Source organism: Haliotis cracherodii, unplaced genomic scaffold, assembly GCF_022045235.1.
Source record: "Haliotis cracherodii isolate W230 unplaced genomic scaffold, xgHalCrac1.p SCAF_8, whole genome shotgun sequence".
Taxonomy (NCBI): domain Eukaryota; kingdom Metazoa; phylum Mollusca; class Gastropoda; order Lepetellida; family Haliotidae; genus Haliotis; species Haliotis cracherodii.
In genome coordinates, this window is record NW_027266341.1 from 37,366,127 (window position 1) to 37,384,859 (window position 18,733).

The window sequence follows — 18,733 nt, forward strand, 5'->3', positions numbered from 1 at the left end:
CACTTAATAGACAGGAGTCAACTTTTGGTGCAAAAGATCTCTAATTTTTGGTATATTTGGAAATAATAAAATCAATCTTTCAAGAACTACTCTACATTCAAAACTAAAAATGGTAAATACATAAAAGTAAAGAGCACTGAAAAGCTTTGATATGTTACCATGGCAACGTCACCTTGGTTACATTAAATAAGGGAATGGGCAACAATGATGAGGGCTGAGGTAAAGACAATGATCAAAAGCCATGTACTTCACTCCAAGTAACTGATATGGACTGTGACAAAATAATATACAAAACATACAAAATAAAATAGAATTCAAAATGTACCCAAGCATACAAACTACATGATTTAGGTAGCAATAAATAAGACAAAACTGTCCGCACAACTTCTGAACCAGGTGCAGAATATAAATGAGAATAGCATCAAACATGGAAGTTTGTTTTCGTTAGTTACATTCTTTTCATTAAAGCATTGTTTGAACCATATAAAATAAATCAAATTTTATTATCTAGGAATTAATACTTTATATTAATCACGATTGAAGCAAAAAGCCTCATGAAGCTAGTTAATCTCATACCAGTGGTTTCAATTAGTGTGGAGACCAAAATCTGATTTGACATTTGCGGATAATCTGTTAAAACATGTTGTGAAATGATGTACATTGTAGTGGTGAATAAATACTGTCTCATCGCATGGCAGACCTAGGCGTTAGGCAGACCTCCACCCAGGGACAGGCTGACCCCTTCAACTTGCTGCTCGACCCCCATGGCAGGCGGACCCTCCTCAAATCACTGCTTCACCCCCAGGGCAGACTGACCCCCTCATATCTGCTTCACTCCCAAGGCAGACTGTACCCCCCTCAAATCACTGCTTCACCCCCAGGGCAGAGTGACCCCACCAGAAAAAAACTGCTCCACCAGGCTAGGGATGACACCTTGTCCACCCTAACTAGGCAATTAAGATCTCAAAGGTTTCATACCACTTACAGGTATTTTGTTTCCCAAATTTGAACTGCTTTAGCTTTAAAATTGAAAATATATCTGACAAATTCAATGATACAAATCTATCTTGTCTTTTCGAACTTCTTTCAGTTGACAATAACCCTAATATATGCACTCTTATTACAGACCAAAAAAGATATTTTACTCAAATAGTGCTTCAGACAAGATTTTGGTAGTTTGTCCGATTAGTTAAAACTTTACACAGAAGTGGTACAAGACTTAACAGAGATTCAAACAGCACTGTGACCAAACAGGTGGAACACTATTTCAATCATGTATTTGTTGATATCCAGATCCACTGCACACCCACCTCAGGGCACCTGTCATGTCGCATAGGAGAGGGTAGCCGTCCCTGTAAGCTTCAATGGTCTGCCCAGCCAACACTCTAGGCTGCACAGTCACACATATCGCTCTCATCACATGCTTGTAAACAGCTTATAACCCATGTAAATGACTATAAGATTCCACTGGAAGGACAATCAACTTGGAAGTATCTTAAACTCCTTCCTACGGAAATGGCAAGATGTTCTTGTCCATGAGTATTTATAGACATCACAAATGACATGTACCATAATTAACATTATCAATGCACCTCCTGGAAATGTTTGGTTTCTTATCTTCAGTTCACCTGTATGAGGAGATGGGTGACAGTATTTTCTCAAATCCTCTATGGTATAACAAATCAATTACTGCCTCAGATGTATTTGGTGAATAAATTATGAGCTACCTACAAAAAAGAAAAGAAAACAGTTTTCCTTTGCATTGATGCAAACTTGGCACTGTCCAAAACAAGTTAATGACCTGTATGTAGACACCAAGGTTCAAAGGGCAAATCAATTGTTATACAGGACATTTCAACTTTGATAATTAAATCACCACCAAAATAAACAGAAAACAGATGAGGCAGCAATTACGGATACAAGTAATTAATTTGACATCTTGCTACCAGTCGGCTGTGGACTAAAGCTGTTTCTTACGGTATGTACTGTCATCAGATTACAACAAAATCAAGTTGAAACCAAGAAAGTTTTGAGAAGGAAATCAACCATGTAACTATTCTACTTAATTAATTTATAACTAAATGAAGTGTATGCACAATTGTTTTTTATTCAACAATTCCCCTCTTTCTATAAGTATTTGTCTCCATTCAGAACATACACAAAGCACTATGTCTACCAGAACGGGAGGACTTTTAATAATGATCACAATCTTGATGCAATTAATATGCATATATTAAAAACATGGTAGGGCTTGTGTATTCACTAAAATCAAGATCACAAACTATAACAAAAGCCTTGTAAGAAATACTCAAATTCACATCAAGTCCATTGCTACAGAAATTAAGAAAACTTAGATTTTTTTAACAGAACTGTAGCATTATAACTTTGTTAATAATGTTTTATCTTCCATAAGTGTTAGTATGGAAGACGACTGTTTAATGGTTTGTGTCATGTTCAGGGCATGTAGGCAAATGTGAATAATGTTCAACTATGTCCATAGTCATCAGTGCCCTCTCTGAGATATCAGACGCTTACCTAACACTGTTGTATAAACTTGATCATAAATATCATAAAATATAAAGTACCTCATCTAAAACTCTCAAACTTCCAAAACTGGAATAAAATACCAATAGGGATCTCATAATCAATATGAGTTATCTCCCTTTGACTGTAAATTCCAAGTAAAAGGACAAAAGTTCATAAAATCTAAAATCACAAGTCATGTAAGCAGACCATGTAAGTGTGCATTTTCTTCCACATCCAGTCCCTCCTCCTTCAAATCACTCATCTTTCTTATACCGAAGGAGTAAATAAATAAGTATTTTACCACATAGGAGATGCTCTGGTCTTCAGATGGTACCCATAAAAGAAAAGAAATTGTTTTTTCACTTAAGTAAAACTGACTGCACCTAATCTGGAAGAAAGATATGAATTTATCAATCCATTGTTGGAGTATCTGAACTGAACAGTCCAATGCCCACACCACGGCAGTGCTTGGAGTGAGTGAGTGAGTGAGTATGGTTTTATGCCGCTTTTAGCAATTTTCCAGCAACATCACGACGGGGGGACACCAGAAATAGGCTTCACACATTGTACTCATGTGGTTTGGAGCTCTTGCAGTGCTGAGGTATACCTTCGATGTAATTTCCTCTCTTGTTCCTGTTACATAATGGTTAAATCTTTGTCTAGGATGTTAAAACAACGGCTGATATGGTCGTGAGAAAAGTCATGAGTGTTTGCATGGACTAGATGATGGTCCTCGACATTCGTCCTGGAGCTTGTGGTTCTGTGTGTTACACCAAACCACAGCTCGGCACTCTGGATCAGCAGACGGTGGTCACATGAGATTCTAGGTTTCTGACAGAGAACAAAAGTATCCTTGTTCGAGCAACATAGTTATCAGCTGCCAAAATATAAAACATAGTCAATGTGTGAACAGAGGCTTTCCCAGGCAAAGCAAAATCAGTCCAGTATTTGGAGAACGAGAGGCTTCTTTAATACAGTTGTAATACATAACTCGAGCTCATTTCCAAACCTATCACCATGCACTGAAATCTGGTTGAGTATTCCTTGGGAGTGGTTGGCAATGTCTAAGTTACACATTGGACACCTCTGGTTAGTTGATTGGCCAGCTAAATTCTTGCACAATGGAACATGGTTTTTGGAATGGAAATTGGTAAAATTCAAACACATAGAATGTACAATTAAAATTGTGTGCTAAAGCATTGAGCATTCACTGTAGAATCATCATTCAACTTTCACACAAGAGTGCAATCTTGGTAGCCCTGTTGCATTATGCAAGGAGGCAGTTACCTCCCTTTGATTGTTATGAAAAAATCCTAAAGATGGTTAGAATCAGACAATAGTTTGAAGTCGAATGTCTTTCTTAACTATCTGAAACTCAGGCTGTTTGTGGGGTAGCCAAGCCATGATGGCGGCCACATTTTCTAGGACACTAGAGATGATAGCACAAAACAAAGAGGCTATCACCAATAACACACACTGTAAAGCTCCCGTCCTTCGAATACTGAAGGATTTCATTGTGCCGAACATAAACAGAAAGAGGATAGTTCCAAGGAAAGAGCACAGGATGAGATGAATGCCATTCCAGGCCGGCAGGGGCCAGATGAAGCCGAAGAAGAAGCCCATTGTTGTGAAGGGGAGAGAGAGGCCAGACGCACTCATGAGGATCACGCCCATCTTGTACTTGAAGGGTATCTTTCGACTACTGGCAGTGAGGTAGATCCCCTGAATCCAGCGGCGGCGTTGACGGATGTAGTCCATCAACGTGAAGGTGCTTCGCTCCCACATTTCCCCCTCCACAAAGCCGAAACTGTAGCCCTCCTTGAAGGCCATCATCGCAAAGAAGCAGTCCTCGGCAATTGAAGACTCGGGTCCATGGTCGAATGAAATGTGTTTCTCTGCTGCGGCATTGGCGATGATGAATGACCCCTTCCAGCTGAAGAACGGTTTGTTGAGAGTACGCAGAGAGAAGCGTAGTGCTCCATAATCAACTCCTACACGAACACTATCGGCTAGCGTGGTCACCCAGTTCACAATCTTATCCTTACTGTACGTGATCACACCTTGTCCAAATGAATGCTTGCCTTCTGATACAAAGTTGATGGTACCAATGACGGAGCTTTCTGTGAGGATTGTTTCCTCATCGAGATGCACAATCCAATCATCATCACTGAGGATGTCCACACCAGGCTCTAGGCTGTACTGGAGGGCTCGAGCTTTGAACAATGTTCCATTCCTTGTTGTGTAGTTGTGAGGAACAACTAGCTCTCTTGTGCGGGGATTCTTGGGCAGGTTTACAGGAATATCCGTGACTACTTCAAACATAAAGTTCTGCAGCCCCACACTGGTGCAGACTTGGAGGTTGCGTTCCACATTCTCCCGCACGAGCTCTGGGAATAATCCGCGCGTAACAACACGGAAACAGAAAAACGGTCCTAGAAGTGGAGATCTTTGGAGTTGTGGTTTTTCTGGAAATGTGTGATAGCAGATGATCCCAAGGAAGTTGAATCCAGCAAATACCAGTGGGAAGTACAGGAATATCCTCGGAGCAAACAAGATCCAGGTCAGAAAATAGCCATATTTTTCAAACGGGTCGAATCCGCTGTCATCATTTCCGCTGAGAACCGCGTAGTATGCATATATGACAAGAAGCAGAAGACAAACACAGCCGCCATGTTGCAGATTCCGTATGACGTTCATGATGTCGTTGATATGTTGACTTAATCCACTGTCCTTGTTCTCGGGAGCTTTGATTAAATATCTCTTGGCAGTCCCCCTCTAAAACATGTCGCCAATCTGCAAACACAAAAATTTCACATAAAAATTTCATTTATTGCTTCAATATCAACAAAAAGACAGTCAACAGAGTGTAAAGATGTTTAACAAAGTTAAAAAATATTCCAGTTCATTCTTGATAGTATTTACTCAAAATCTGAATATCAAAAAATAATTAATTCATCTCATGTATTTTCTACCATCCTTGCCACTGAATAGTCTATCCCTTTCAGCTTTATAGAACCCTGTCTAATATTAAGCTTGCTCAAGCACATGCTTAAATGATCAAAGACCCGCAACAATGCAGGATGAAGGATAACACGTAACGCGTCCCAAATGACTCTTTTTACAACCTCTCTTTCAACCTGTAACATCAACATTAAAGTCTGAAATTGCCAGTAAAACCCTGAGTAAAACATGCCGACTTGCACTGCAGCAAGGCAAGGATCATGCACTATCTGTCATTGTGTCAATAAGGGTACAATCTAAACTTCTTACAGCCATTCTTCCTCCCTCAATCAATACCTCAATGGCTTCCCTCCCCAGTTCTGTGCACTGCACATCAGACACTAGAGATTTACCACTAAGCTTCTCAAGGAACAGATTAGGGCTTTCAAGAAAGTTACTTCAAGTGGTCAGTCAGACTGATCATCAAGTACTTTTACCAACTTAAAAACCTGTATACTGTAATAGACCATCAGTGTTTGGAAAATGATTTTGAAGACGGCAGCGATTGATTTAATTGACCCTAAACTCATGGGCAAGCCCCTGGATCAGGGCAATTGTTCTCAGCAGCTCTCCAACGTGTGAAACCAAAATATGAAGTGGGGACGGCAAGAGTATCGGGTGGGAAATTACATTGTTATTGATTAACTCCCTTTATGTTGTACCAACAAATGAGGAGGGAATGGCGTTTCACACCACTGTTTAGATTATATGGAGTGAGGGAGTGAGTGTTTTATGCTGGTTAACAAACAACTAGAATTACAGCCTCATCACTGCAGCCTGTTTTGATTTCACTGCTATGTTCAAAATTTAGCATGAATGGGGGTCCTTGTCATGACCCTTACGTTACATTTTTAATATATTGCAGATTAAGTACTGTAGCACCAGTTCCAAAGGACCGCAGTACCCACCTTAATCAGTACAGCAGAAAAAAACTCAAGTATTGATTGTAAGTGCACAACCACTATTAAATATTCAGACAAACCAGTGGTTGACAACAGTGCAACGACACCTTTGGGACATGACAACACGTCTTTGGGACATGACAACACCTCTTTGGGACATGACACAGAATCAGCCAGCCCATGCATTGCGTTCCTCAATCTCAGCTTGAGACTCTGCCCTTACAACAAGCATGCAATACTGGGGATCTGTTCCTGCCTGACTCCCAACACGCACAGGTGTAATGACATGGTGGGGTTGTGGTACTTTTATTTCATAACTTGATATTCTTTCTTTTTGCAAGTGAACCACCAACCTGAATCATTTGTTATTAAATTTCAAAGATCGAAGATGGGATATTGTAGGGCAGAAACATATTGGCTGCAGGGCAAGGTGAATGTTATGATGTTTATAGCCACCTGGGAAATACTATAGAGAGTTTGGTTGTTGCACAGTTTCTGTTACTGTATTATTCATGAGTTTTTACACAGTATAACTTGTAATAAAATGAAATGTAATGTGTGTATCATGATACAGGGGTTGTAAATCTGTGTATTGTATCGTGGGCCTCATATCAGGACACACTTCTGTATCACTACAACTAGGGCTGCAACTGTTCAGTTCTGTGCACCGAGAAACAGTACTTGACGTCTCGATTCGATCTTCGATCTACAATGTCTAGATTTAGATTCGGTTTATTAGGTACCCAGCCTAGAGTCTGACCCACTGAGTTGGTGGAGGGTGAGAGAGGGAAAGGATCCCTTGTTGTCAAAATATGCCAAACAGTGCCTTGGCACACCTGCCACAAGTGTGGCCCTTGAGAGGGTCTTTTCAACAGCCGAGGATGTTGTGACTGCTCAGAGGGCTTCCCTCAGTAGTGACAATGTGGACATGCTTGTGTTTTTATCCAAAATCACGATCATCCCTGATGACCTGATTGACCTCACAGTCTGAGGTGATAAGTTTGTCCTGTTGGTGCACAGTGTTGCACTGTTCAATAAAAAAGTTAAAGTAAATACACGTTTTGTTACTTATTTATGCATATTATACATGAATCATTGTATATTATTAGACTAATGAATCAAATCGAAAATAATTGAATTGAATGGAAATAATCGAGCATCGAACCGAATCGAAGTATTGGTGAACCGTTGCAGCCCTAACGACAACACTACCCACATGTCTACAACAAGCACTGGGTCCTGGGGAGCTGTTCTGTCCTGGACTCCCCACTTACGTGAATCTTAAAAAAGTGGAACTTGATCTCAAGTGGAACAATGTTTAACATTCTTGTTTTATTCAAGTAAAAACCTTCGGAACTGTCAGCTTCCAGGATCGTCTTTATCTATTTCCACACTTTTATTCTTGAGAGTAATAACATTTGCTCTTCAGATGACGATGATGTGAAATGTAAAGAAAGAGGTCCAGATGATGAAGTACTACAGCATAGGAAGTAAACAGTCATTAAGTCAGTCACAAAAGTTGGAGAATACTGCCATGGCAATATTCGTGTTTTATTAAAACATTACGAATCCCATTAGAAATCACTCATCTAGAAACTCAATTAATTTTTCCAAGAGGCAGGTTCCGAGTTGTTTTGACAACAGTCCAACAAAACAAAGTGCACCAAAGAGGCAAGAGAGGTATCATCTTTGATGCTTGTTCTTTGAATAATTTATATCCTAAGGTAAAAGATTCAATGGAAAACATTTTGCTATTTCCAGGAAACTCCATAATCTAGTTATCTGACTGAACTGATGATATTATTATAGTGGATATAGCCCGGCTCCCCATATGGCCATAAGCCATGGCCGACTGGTAGATGTTAACACTCGTATTACTCATGTGTTGATGGTGGGAAAATTGCTATGTGATGATCAAAGTTTCATATTTTGCATGTCTGGGTCATGTGAGGCCATTGATTGAGTAAGACTGGTATCAGCACTGCAGGTAGCTGGGAAAATAACTCATGAAAAAACATCAGCCTGGATTAGAATGCATGAGATTTCCGCATGGAATTGGGCAACTTTCCATATCATCTTAAAGGGGCCATCCAACACTGACAAAAGCCATCTCGACTTAAAAGTGTCAGCTTCATTTCTGGTTGCCGTGGAAATGTATTAGCTTATCTAGTAAACACGCTAAAATTGTCATCAGCAAGTTTTTAATTAAAGTCTCAACCAACTGTAGTTTTCATCTCAACAGTCCCTGTCAAAACTTGACACTCAACTCATTCAGAATTTGGAATCCTTTAAGTAGACTGTAAGCTGAAATGACAGACAAAATAACTAGTCATAGACTAAAGTTGCTAAAGTTAAAGACTACAAACATGTTGCTTTTAAGCTACATCATCAAAACAAATAGTTATCCAACATTTCAAATGTTTATCACAAACAGTTATCCAACATTTCGGATGTCTATCAATGATGTTCATGACTTATTCACTATCACTAATTGCTTCCATGGTGTTCCGATCTACAAATACACCTGGATGATTAGGGAAAGCTAAACCCGTCTGACCCCGACCTCATCTTACATCAAACACTGCTGACCTGCAAGGATTAGCTGATATCATCCCAATTGTTCCACTAACACAAGTTGTACAAGGAACCCATTTGATAACACTTCAATTGATGCTCAGATGTTGACAATAATTTGTGAATAAGCGGCCACACGGACAGCAAAATGTTTCAAATTGTTGCAGTTTATCATTATTTGTTATAAACATGACAGTCAGCATTATTTCCTCTGTATCATGGATGCAAGCCAATAATTGAGTCCAGGACAGACAAACCAGGAGTCGATGATAAGAAATGTACGTCCCATATCACTGGGGTATGCTGACATGCACTCAACCAAGTCACGGAGCCTGGGCAGATACAATTTAGTCATCTCTTGTGACATGCAATAGGGTGCTGTGGACCTATTCTAACCTGGGGCCCCACTGTATGACAGGCAATAGGGTGCTGGGGACCTATTCTAACCTGGGGCCCCACTGTATGACAAGCAATAGGGCGCTGTGGACCTATTCTAACCTGGGGCCCCACTGTATGACAGGCAATAGGGTGCTGGGGACCTATTCTAACCTGGGGACCCACTGTATGACAGGCAATAGGGTGCTGGGGACCTATTCTAACCTGGGGACCCACTGTATGACAGGCAGTAGGGTGCTGGGGACCTATTCTAACCTGGGGCCCCACTGTATGACAGGAAATAGGGTGCTGGGAACCTATTCTAACCTGGGGACCCACTGTATGACAAGCAATAGGGTGCTGGGGACCTATTCTAACCTGGGGACCCACTGTATGACAGGCAGTAGGGTGCTGGGGACCTATTCTAACCTGGGGCCCCACTGTATGACAGGAAATAGGGTGCTGGGAACCTATTCTAACCTGGGGCCCCACTGTATGACAAGCAATAGGGTGCTGGGGACCTATTCTAACCTGGAGCCCCACTGTATGACAGGAAATAGGGTGGTGTGGACCTATTCTCACCTGGGGCCCCACTGTATGACAGGAAATGGGTAGCTGGGGACCTATTCTAACCTGGGGCCCCACTGTATGACAGGAAATAGGGTGCTGGGGACCTATTCTAACCTGGGGCCCCACTGTATGACAGGAAATAGGGGGCTGGGGACCTATTCTAACCTGGGGCCCCACTGTATGACGGGCAATAGGGTGCTGGGGACCTATTCTAACCTGGGGCCCCACTGTATGACAAGCAATAGGGTGCTGGGGACCTATTCTAACCTGGGGCCCCACTGTATGACAGGTAATAGGGTGCTGGGGACCTATTCTAACCTGGGGCCCCACTGTATGACAGGCAATAGGGTGCTGGGGACCTATTCTAACCTGGGGACCCACTGTATGACAGGCAATAGGGTGCTGGGGACCTATTCTCACCTGGGGCCCCACTGTATGACAGGCAATAGGGTGCTGGGAACCTATTCTAACCTGGGGCCCCACTGTATGACAAGCAATAGGGTGCTGGGAACAATGGGAGCCTTACAAGCCTTACAGGTACTTGGCTCATCCATTATCTTTGATTATCAGTTATCAATGTTATCTGAACTTGACAAAAACACATCTCACCTCTTTGTGTGATCATACGTCCTCGAAAACCTACCAACAAGCTGGAAACTACAACTATACATTCACTGCCGGAGACACCCCCATCCCACTGATCACGGAAGTTGAATTTTGTTTGTTACTCACTCAACCCACTGACCTTTGACCCCAATCCCCTTTCCCTGCTCAACCTTTGACCTCTACCTACCTCATCACATGCGCTTGTTCTTCCTGTGATCAGTCATACATGATAATACTGCAAGGAGTGGAGAGAGAGGGAGAGGGAGGGAGAGAGAGGGAGGAAGGAAGGGAGGGAGAGAGAGGGAGGAAGGGAGAGAGAGAGAGAGAGAGAGAGATTCTGAACTTAAACAAATATAATGCCAATTGAAGGCTGAATTATTTCTTTACTCAATCCGTATATTCTGTAACAATAAATATAGCACACATACATCAATCAAGATATATTTTGACTTCACTAAAAAGGAAGAACAGGAATTTGTTGATAAATAAGGCCAGATCCTCACTTTTGACAAAAAATATCATTAAACACAAAACAATAATAAGTATTGTTTCCATGGACATGAACATGACAATGTTACAAAGTATGAAACATGAATAAATATATGTACTGCACAGGTGTAAACATCAACTGACCTCGATTTCAATCCTGTCGAGTACGAATGCATAAATCCTGTATTACGCTGAATGGGAAATAACTTGTTGTGTCACATTTGACACGCACACAACTGAGGTAAATGTAGCCCATGTGTAGGACATACCTCAAAACACCATCAAATATTTCTCCCATCCAAATGCTGCATATCCAACATGGAACCAAGTTTTATTACATCATACAATGCTGTATGAATGTGTCAAGTGACTGACAATATGCCGACTTGCCATGAATGCAGAACAATTTTCCAGACAATTTCTTTCCCTCCTTTTCCAGCCATCATCATATCATAAATTATTGAGACATTACCATAAACATTCCCCTTACTTTGCATGAATTGAACAAAGAGGTCATGATAATAGGGCAGGTATATGATACAAAATATATCCCCATGTACACACACAGGCAGGATATAGAGGTGATGAAAGGGCCAGTATGTGATACAACATATATCCCCATGTACACACTCAGGCTGGATATAGAGGTGATTTAAGGGCCAGTATGTCATACAACATATATCCCCATGTACACACTCAGGCTGGATATAGAGGTGATGAAAGGGCCAGTATGTCATACAACATATATCCCCATGTACACACTCAGGCTGGATATAGAGGTGATGAAAGGGCCAGTATGTCATACAACATATATCCCCATGTACACACACAGGCTGGATATAGAGGTGATGATGACAGGGCAGGTATGTGATACAACATATATCCCAAGGTACACACACAGGCTGGATTTAGAGGTGAGGTGAAATTGGGTTTAACGTCGCGTCCAAGATTATTGCACTTATATAGCGACGTGCATGCATGTGTGAGTGTGTGTGTGGCTGCTTGTACTAGTCCGGACTGATGCCGATTTATAGTGCTAGCCCACTGAGATAGCATGCTGCAGTTTAACATGAATACCCCACTCAGACATAGTATACTGACTTCGAGCCGACCAGTCCTTGTTTTAGCCCCTTAATGCCGAGCGCCAGACAGGGTACCAACAAGTACCATCTTTAAACGTCTTTTGGTTTGACGCGGCCGGGATCGAACGCTCTCCAGGCGGACGCTCTACCACTAGACCACAGAGGCGGTCCTGGATATAGAGGTGATAATAGGGCCGGTATATGATACAACATATATATCCCCAAGTACACACACAGGCTGGATATAGAGGTGATGACAGGGCAAGTATGTGATACAACATTTATCCCCATGTACACACTCAGGTTGGATATAGAGGTGATGATGATAGGGCCGGTATGTGATACAACATATATCCCCATGTACACAAACAGGCTGGATATAGAGGTGATGATGATAGGCCCGCTTTAGGTATGTGATACAACATATATCCCCATGTACACACACAGGCTGGATATAGAGGTGATGATGATAGACCCGCTTTAGGTATGTGATACAACACATATGCCTATACACAAACTGGATATAGAGAAATGTTGCTACCAGTCATTATGTCATTTTTCAATCTGTGCATTGTTTGACTGATCCAAACCTCAAACAGATGATGATACATTAGTAGATTGTGTACGTAAGCTAGACTGCGAATGACTGAGAAGAACTCCTCCCACATTATATGCCTGGCTACGACCTTTAGCAGTGAAAATATTTTTCATCCAAAATTATCTTCTCTCCTATGCTGAAGTTATATTCTTGATAGATGTATATATTTTAAGACTGATGTCTAGTTCAGATAATGATACATAAATATCAACCCTCCAGCCATGGTGAGTCTCAAGACAAGATAGCAAGGATGTCTATACCTGATAGCACCATCTTTATATGCCACAAATGTATATCACATCAGGGCTTCACGATGGAAAAGCCACACAGGCCATATCTATTAATTACTATCAAATGGTGATACAACCACCTATTATTTAGATTAGGTTTGGTCGTAGAACTATATTTCTCAGCATACCTGCATTTTCCAAAAAGAGTGAAATTGTTAATCTACCGGTACACATCCGGCCTTCTCTATATATACATACATATATACATACATACATACATACATACATACATACATACATACATACATACATACATACATACATACATACATACATACATACATACATACATACATACATACATACATACATACATACATACATATAAACAGTATTCAAAATTGCTATGACTCAATACCTAAGATCCCTTAAACAGGAAACTTGTTAATCTGGATAATGTCCCTGAGAATTACACTGTCCAGTTTAATCAGGTAGCACTGTATATTGCAAATGCACCATACAAAGTGTATATTTAAGGGACATGAAGTAAAAACATTGACAAGAAAAGAAGAAATTCAGTTCATATCCTATTTTGGAAAGGGGATGCAAAGCATTTGGTGAGGATGTTATATTGCTGAAAGGGGGCGGTCGGGTAGCCTAATGGTTAAAGCGTTCGCTCGTCACGCCGAAGACCTGGGTTCGATTCCCGACATGGGTACAATGTGTGAAGCCCATTTCTGGTGTCCGCCGCCATGCTATTTCTTGAATATTGCTAAAAACGGCGTAAAACCATACTCACTCACTCACTATATTGCTGAACATACTTCAACATTGGGCAAATTTAAAATTTAAAATGATACAGGCCAGCTTCCAAACTAATGTCACCTATAAAATCCAATCTGAACTGGGGAAAATATCCTAACTGCTCAAGGGGCAATTACAAGCCCATGTCCTCGTCTGCCACAAGGCAGCTTCCCGTGTCACCTAATGATGGCCAACTGAGGGCAGCCACACTGACATCAAAGACTCCACCATCCTTTGTGATTACAGTAAAGGAACCGGCCTAAATCAGATCTACTTGCAAGATAAGCTGGTGGACAGCGAGTTAGGCCTGATGAAAGAACCAGCTCCACTTCAAAATATTTACAGAATTGGGCAAGAAAAGTGTAAGTTGTTTGTGTATGAATTAGGTCCAGAGAGCTGAAATTGTTTCAATATCAGTTTGGAAATGAGTTGCAATGATATGTTTCTTTCCAATAGTGTATGAAATTTGGGAGACAAATATCACATTCCTTTTACACTTGAAGCACCACATGAAAGATGATAGGACAAACATTCAGGTCAATTATTCCCTTTCAGGCATGGAGTCATTAAAGACAGTCCAGTCTGGAACAAGATGAGTGATGCGGGTGATAACACCACTCTTCAAGTATTAGTGTCATATGATGGTTCAGTCGGTTGTGTGATGCAGGCTGTCTGTTGATGGCGGTGGTGCCATACAGGTATGCATGATGGTGCTCGCACCCAATATCATGTCCATCATCAATCCTGGACTTCAGGACAACAAGCAGCCCTGGCAGGCACAACTCTGAACCATGGGTCAGCCCTGCACACAGTGAGATGTGCTGAAGCCAAGGGACACAACTCTGGACAATGAGTCATAGACCTGCAACCTCCTCACAGTGATAGTCCCTTTGTGGAGCTCTCTGTACCATCACTGCAACCAGTGAAAGCTCCCCACTGTGATAGGTGGCTACAACCATGCTTGGAGTTGAACTTACACCCGAATGACCATTAAGTTTACAAACAAGTAGATGGCTGATGTGATGCCGAACACTCTTACCCCAGCTAAAATATTTTTTTGTTTGTCAGTTTAAATTTTATTTCATTTCAACTATCATGTAATTGGTATAGTAAGAATGTAAGGGGGCACCTGGGTTAATTTCCGTTTGTCTGGAATCTTGAACCAATCTGATGAAACAAAAAAAAAGGTAAATTTATCTTGGAAATATGGTCAGTCATAAACCTTTTCAAAATTCACTATGATGGCATTCCCAAAGAAAAACAAGAGTATGAAAGTTACTACATTTGGAGTTAGAGAGCAAATTTCAAGATTCTTGTAATGGCTGCTCCCAAACTGATGTCAGCAAAATACAGAGAGTGTACTGAAGGTGTCACACGCTCGGAAGGAGCTTGATAGACCTTAGGAAAGGGACACAACTCTGCACAGTGAAACTTGGAGTGAGTGAGTATGGTGTTACGCTGCTTTTAGCAATATTCCAGCAATATCACAGCGGGGGACACCACAAATGGGCTTCACACATTGTACCCATGTCGGGAATCGAACCCGGGTCTTCGGCGTGACGAGCGAACGCTTTAACCACTAGGCTACCCGACCGCCCCAGTGAAACTTGGAACGAAGGGTCAACACAATGTGCCGTAGGACCACATATACTCCCTGTATATTATCAGTATATCCTAAACGTTTAGAAAAGCATAGCAAAATAATCATGAGACAAAATATGAACTCATGTATCGGACTCATTCCAAATAATTGTGATATGTCCGGTGGCTGTCCATACAGAAGCATGATCTGTCACCAGATTACATTTGTACCTGGCCAATATTACATGTCAGGTTTAACTAACTGAAACTTTGGATGATAATCATGGACTCACATGGGATTCAAACCTGGTGCTTGCTCATGACCATTCAACATCGATAGTGTGTCCACAATGACTTTCTATAACCTTCAGTAGATAGATGCATCACGTATTTGCCTACCCGAACAATCTTGAGTCTAATGTTACTTCATTCTGTTTCAAAGAATCTGAACTGCATCAAACAAGCTGCAGAAGTAGGCACCATAGATGCAGTCCAGTCCACACGTCAATCCAGACAAGCAGTTTATGTAATGTAATCAGATTTGAGGTAAGATCCAGAATTGCACTAGTAACTTGAGGCATCAAACTTGCATGACGCAGTGAGCACTACCACACACCATATTGAAACCAGCACTCTGATGTCAAACAGTTCCGGTACCACAGAGACACTAAACACCTTCCAGTGCTAAACCAGAACTGAAATTGTGACAGGGCTCAATCACAGTCGGGGCCAAATGTTTGCCTTTCTGAGAAACAGCATCAGGCTGCTGAACACTAGGTGAGCTTGCTGAACACTGGGTGAGTCTGCTGAACACTGGGTGAGCTTGCTGAACACTGGGTGAGTCTGTTGGACACTGAGTGAGCTTGCTGAACACTGGGTGAGTCTGTTGGACACTGGGTGAGTCTGCTGAACACTGGGTGTGTCTGTTGAACACTGGGTGAGTTTGATAACACTGGGTGAGTCTGCTGAACACTGGGTGAGTCTGTTGAACACTGGGTGAGTCTGCTTAACACTAGGTGAGTCTGCTGAACCCTTGAAGAGTTTGCTGAACACTGGCCACTGGATGAGCTGGTACTAAACTCTCCAGCAAATACAACCCTCCTCCGTGCTACATCTGCTTCTGTTTTAATTACCAACCAATTGAAGGCTGTAAATTATTGATTGTGATCGGAACGGTAATACCAGCAACTGTGTTAAAGCAGTGGGCAGACAGGGAGTCACCAATCTAATCCTAACAAACCTTTCCGCGCAAGGAAAAAGCCATGATATTTGAGGCAAACATCATAATGCAACTTGTTGATAGTTGTAGGTGAAAAACTGGGGATATGATTTGCAGCACTCAATTACATATTTCTCATATTATTGACTTGTGCATCAGACTAACATTAGATGCAGGAGATTTTACTGATTATCTGTTAGAGTGTGTTGGTTTGGTTGACTTGGTTGATGCATGTCATTGTATCCCAATTGCATGGACTGATGTTCATGATGTCAATCACTGGATTGTCTGGTCCAGACTTGATTATTTACTGACTACCATCATATAGCTGGAACATTGCTAAGTGCAGTGTTAAAAATTCCCATCCTCAATATAAAGTCCTGAAGTCTTTAACATAAGGTGCAGGCAGTTCGGTGTAACAGCCCGTCAGTAAGCCCTGATTGAGGATTTTCAATTTAAATCACAGGCCATAACTATAATAGTTCAGGGTAAAACTATACTTTATTACACTACACAAGGGGGTAGAGCAAACTTTATTTCTTAATTTGATGACTATTTGTTTTGTTTCACGTTGCACACAGCAATATTCCAGCTATATGACTGTGGCCATTAAATAATCAAGTCTGGACCAGACAAACTGGTGACTGACATCATGAGTATCAAAGAGCACATGCCCCAAGGCATGAGACATTTTGCTGCTGTAGTCTGAGCGCTCATTGGTCTGTGCACAAGACTGTTTCCCTTCCACAGGCTGAGGCTTGATTCATTGGTTAATCTGTGCGACTACAGCTGCTGTATGTATTCACGAGTCATCAAGGAACACAGTATGTACATACCAGTGAAGTACTGACAATGTCAAGTCAACTGCACAGTATGTAGTCTGCTTCTTCAAACTCACTGACATTGCATCCAACACGAACAACCTGAGCACACAGGAGCATGCAACCCTCGCAGACAAAACACAGTGTCTGTCGCTCAATTTGTAATGATTCAGTGACCATTTTGTTGATGTGTTGCAAAACTATTTGATAATTTCTTGCTCTGATGCCAGTGTAATGCATCAGGTGAAAAAGGAATAACTATAATGTTTCAAGCTTTGAAATTTGACACCAAACAATCTTAAGCAATAAATTAGCCACTCCTTTCACAGTTTGCCTAGAGTAATGGTCATTCAATTAAATAATGCAGGAAAAACTGGGTCATGAATCAATGCAAACTAAAACCGACAAGCAAAATCACAAATCTGTTGGAAAAAAATATGAAAGATACAAGCGTGATTCACTTGATTGAAAAAAGCTCATTAAAACCAGAAAACAGAAAATTAGAAACTGTAAGAGCTTTCTGTTGTCAATGAAAACAATCAGGCTTACAATCAATGGCACTTTGCCTCCTGGAACCTCAATCTTGGAAAAGATGGAATTACCACTTCTTGAATTGCCAGCCAATCAGAGCATTTGTATCGTGTAACTATGGTTACCACATTAGACCTGTATTGGAGCTTGTATCGGATAAGATGCAAATGTACACAGGAAATTTGTTTCCGAAACATATAACAATATTGGAATTTAAACAGAAGCATGTTTTTTGCATATATTAATTGGACATTGTTGTTTGAGGAGATTATAAACAGTAATGGGTTGTGTGAGTGAGTGAGTATGGATTTAAGCCGCATGGTGGGGAACACCAGAAATGGGCTTCACACACTGTACCCATGACGAGCTAACGCTTTAACCACTAGGCTACCTGACCGCCCCCTTTAATGGGTTGAGAGAGATAGTGGGGATAATGCAAGAAACCTCTAGAATAAATTTATGGATGAATTTAGGGCTGAAATCCTGGGTCAACCAGTCAGTAATTATTCATGACAACTGTGGACTTCACTCCTATTCATCTCATTTGAAATATGCATTTTAAATAATAGTGTCTATGAACATAAACATGTCCAGTGGACATAAATATTTCAACCTTTTTTCCTTAGCAATACTAAGAAGCAAATTAAGGTATTTTATAACTATTGAAGAAATATCCACATAATGAAGCCTAAACAGGATTCTGATTATAATGTCTATAACAAGGATTATAATGTTGAGTGTGGGATTTCTATATTTGGAGGCCGCTGATGGAGGTTGTTCACAACATGAACGTCTCCATTGACATTCACTAAGTACATAGTTACT

At 41.1% G+C, this 18,733-nt stretch overlaps 1 protein-coding gene across 8 annotated transcripts in view; it reads right to left on the reverse strand.

Annotated features, from left to right (window-relative positions):
• Nucleotides 1-2,734: 2,734 nt before the first annotated feature.
• The window catches only part of LOC139449415 (beta-1,4-mannosyltransferase egh-like), a 135,623-nt gene continuing 119,624 nt past the window's right edge, over nucleotides 2,735-18,733 (reverse strand). For 6 of the 8 annotated variants that reach the window (XM_071230789.1, XM_071230790.1, XM_071230794.1 and 3 more), the window contains one exon: nucleotides 2,735-5,319. In XM_071230789.1, the coding sequence (XP_071086890.1) occupies nucleotides 3,856-5,223 (1,368 nt within the window). In that variant the 5' untranslated portion in view covers nucleotides 5,224-5,319 and the 3' untranslated portion in view covers nucleotides 2,735-3,855. Of the gene's footprint in view, nucleotides 5,320-7,192; nucleotides 7,275-10,556; nucleotides 10,646-18,733 lie in introns of those variants that run through there. The other 2 variants (XM_071230796.1, XM_071230797.1) reach the window with 2 other exon arrangements.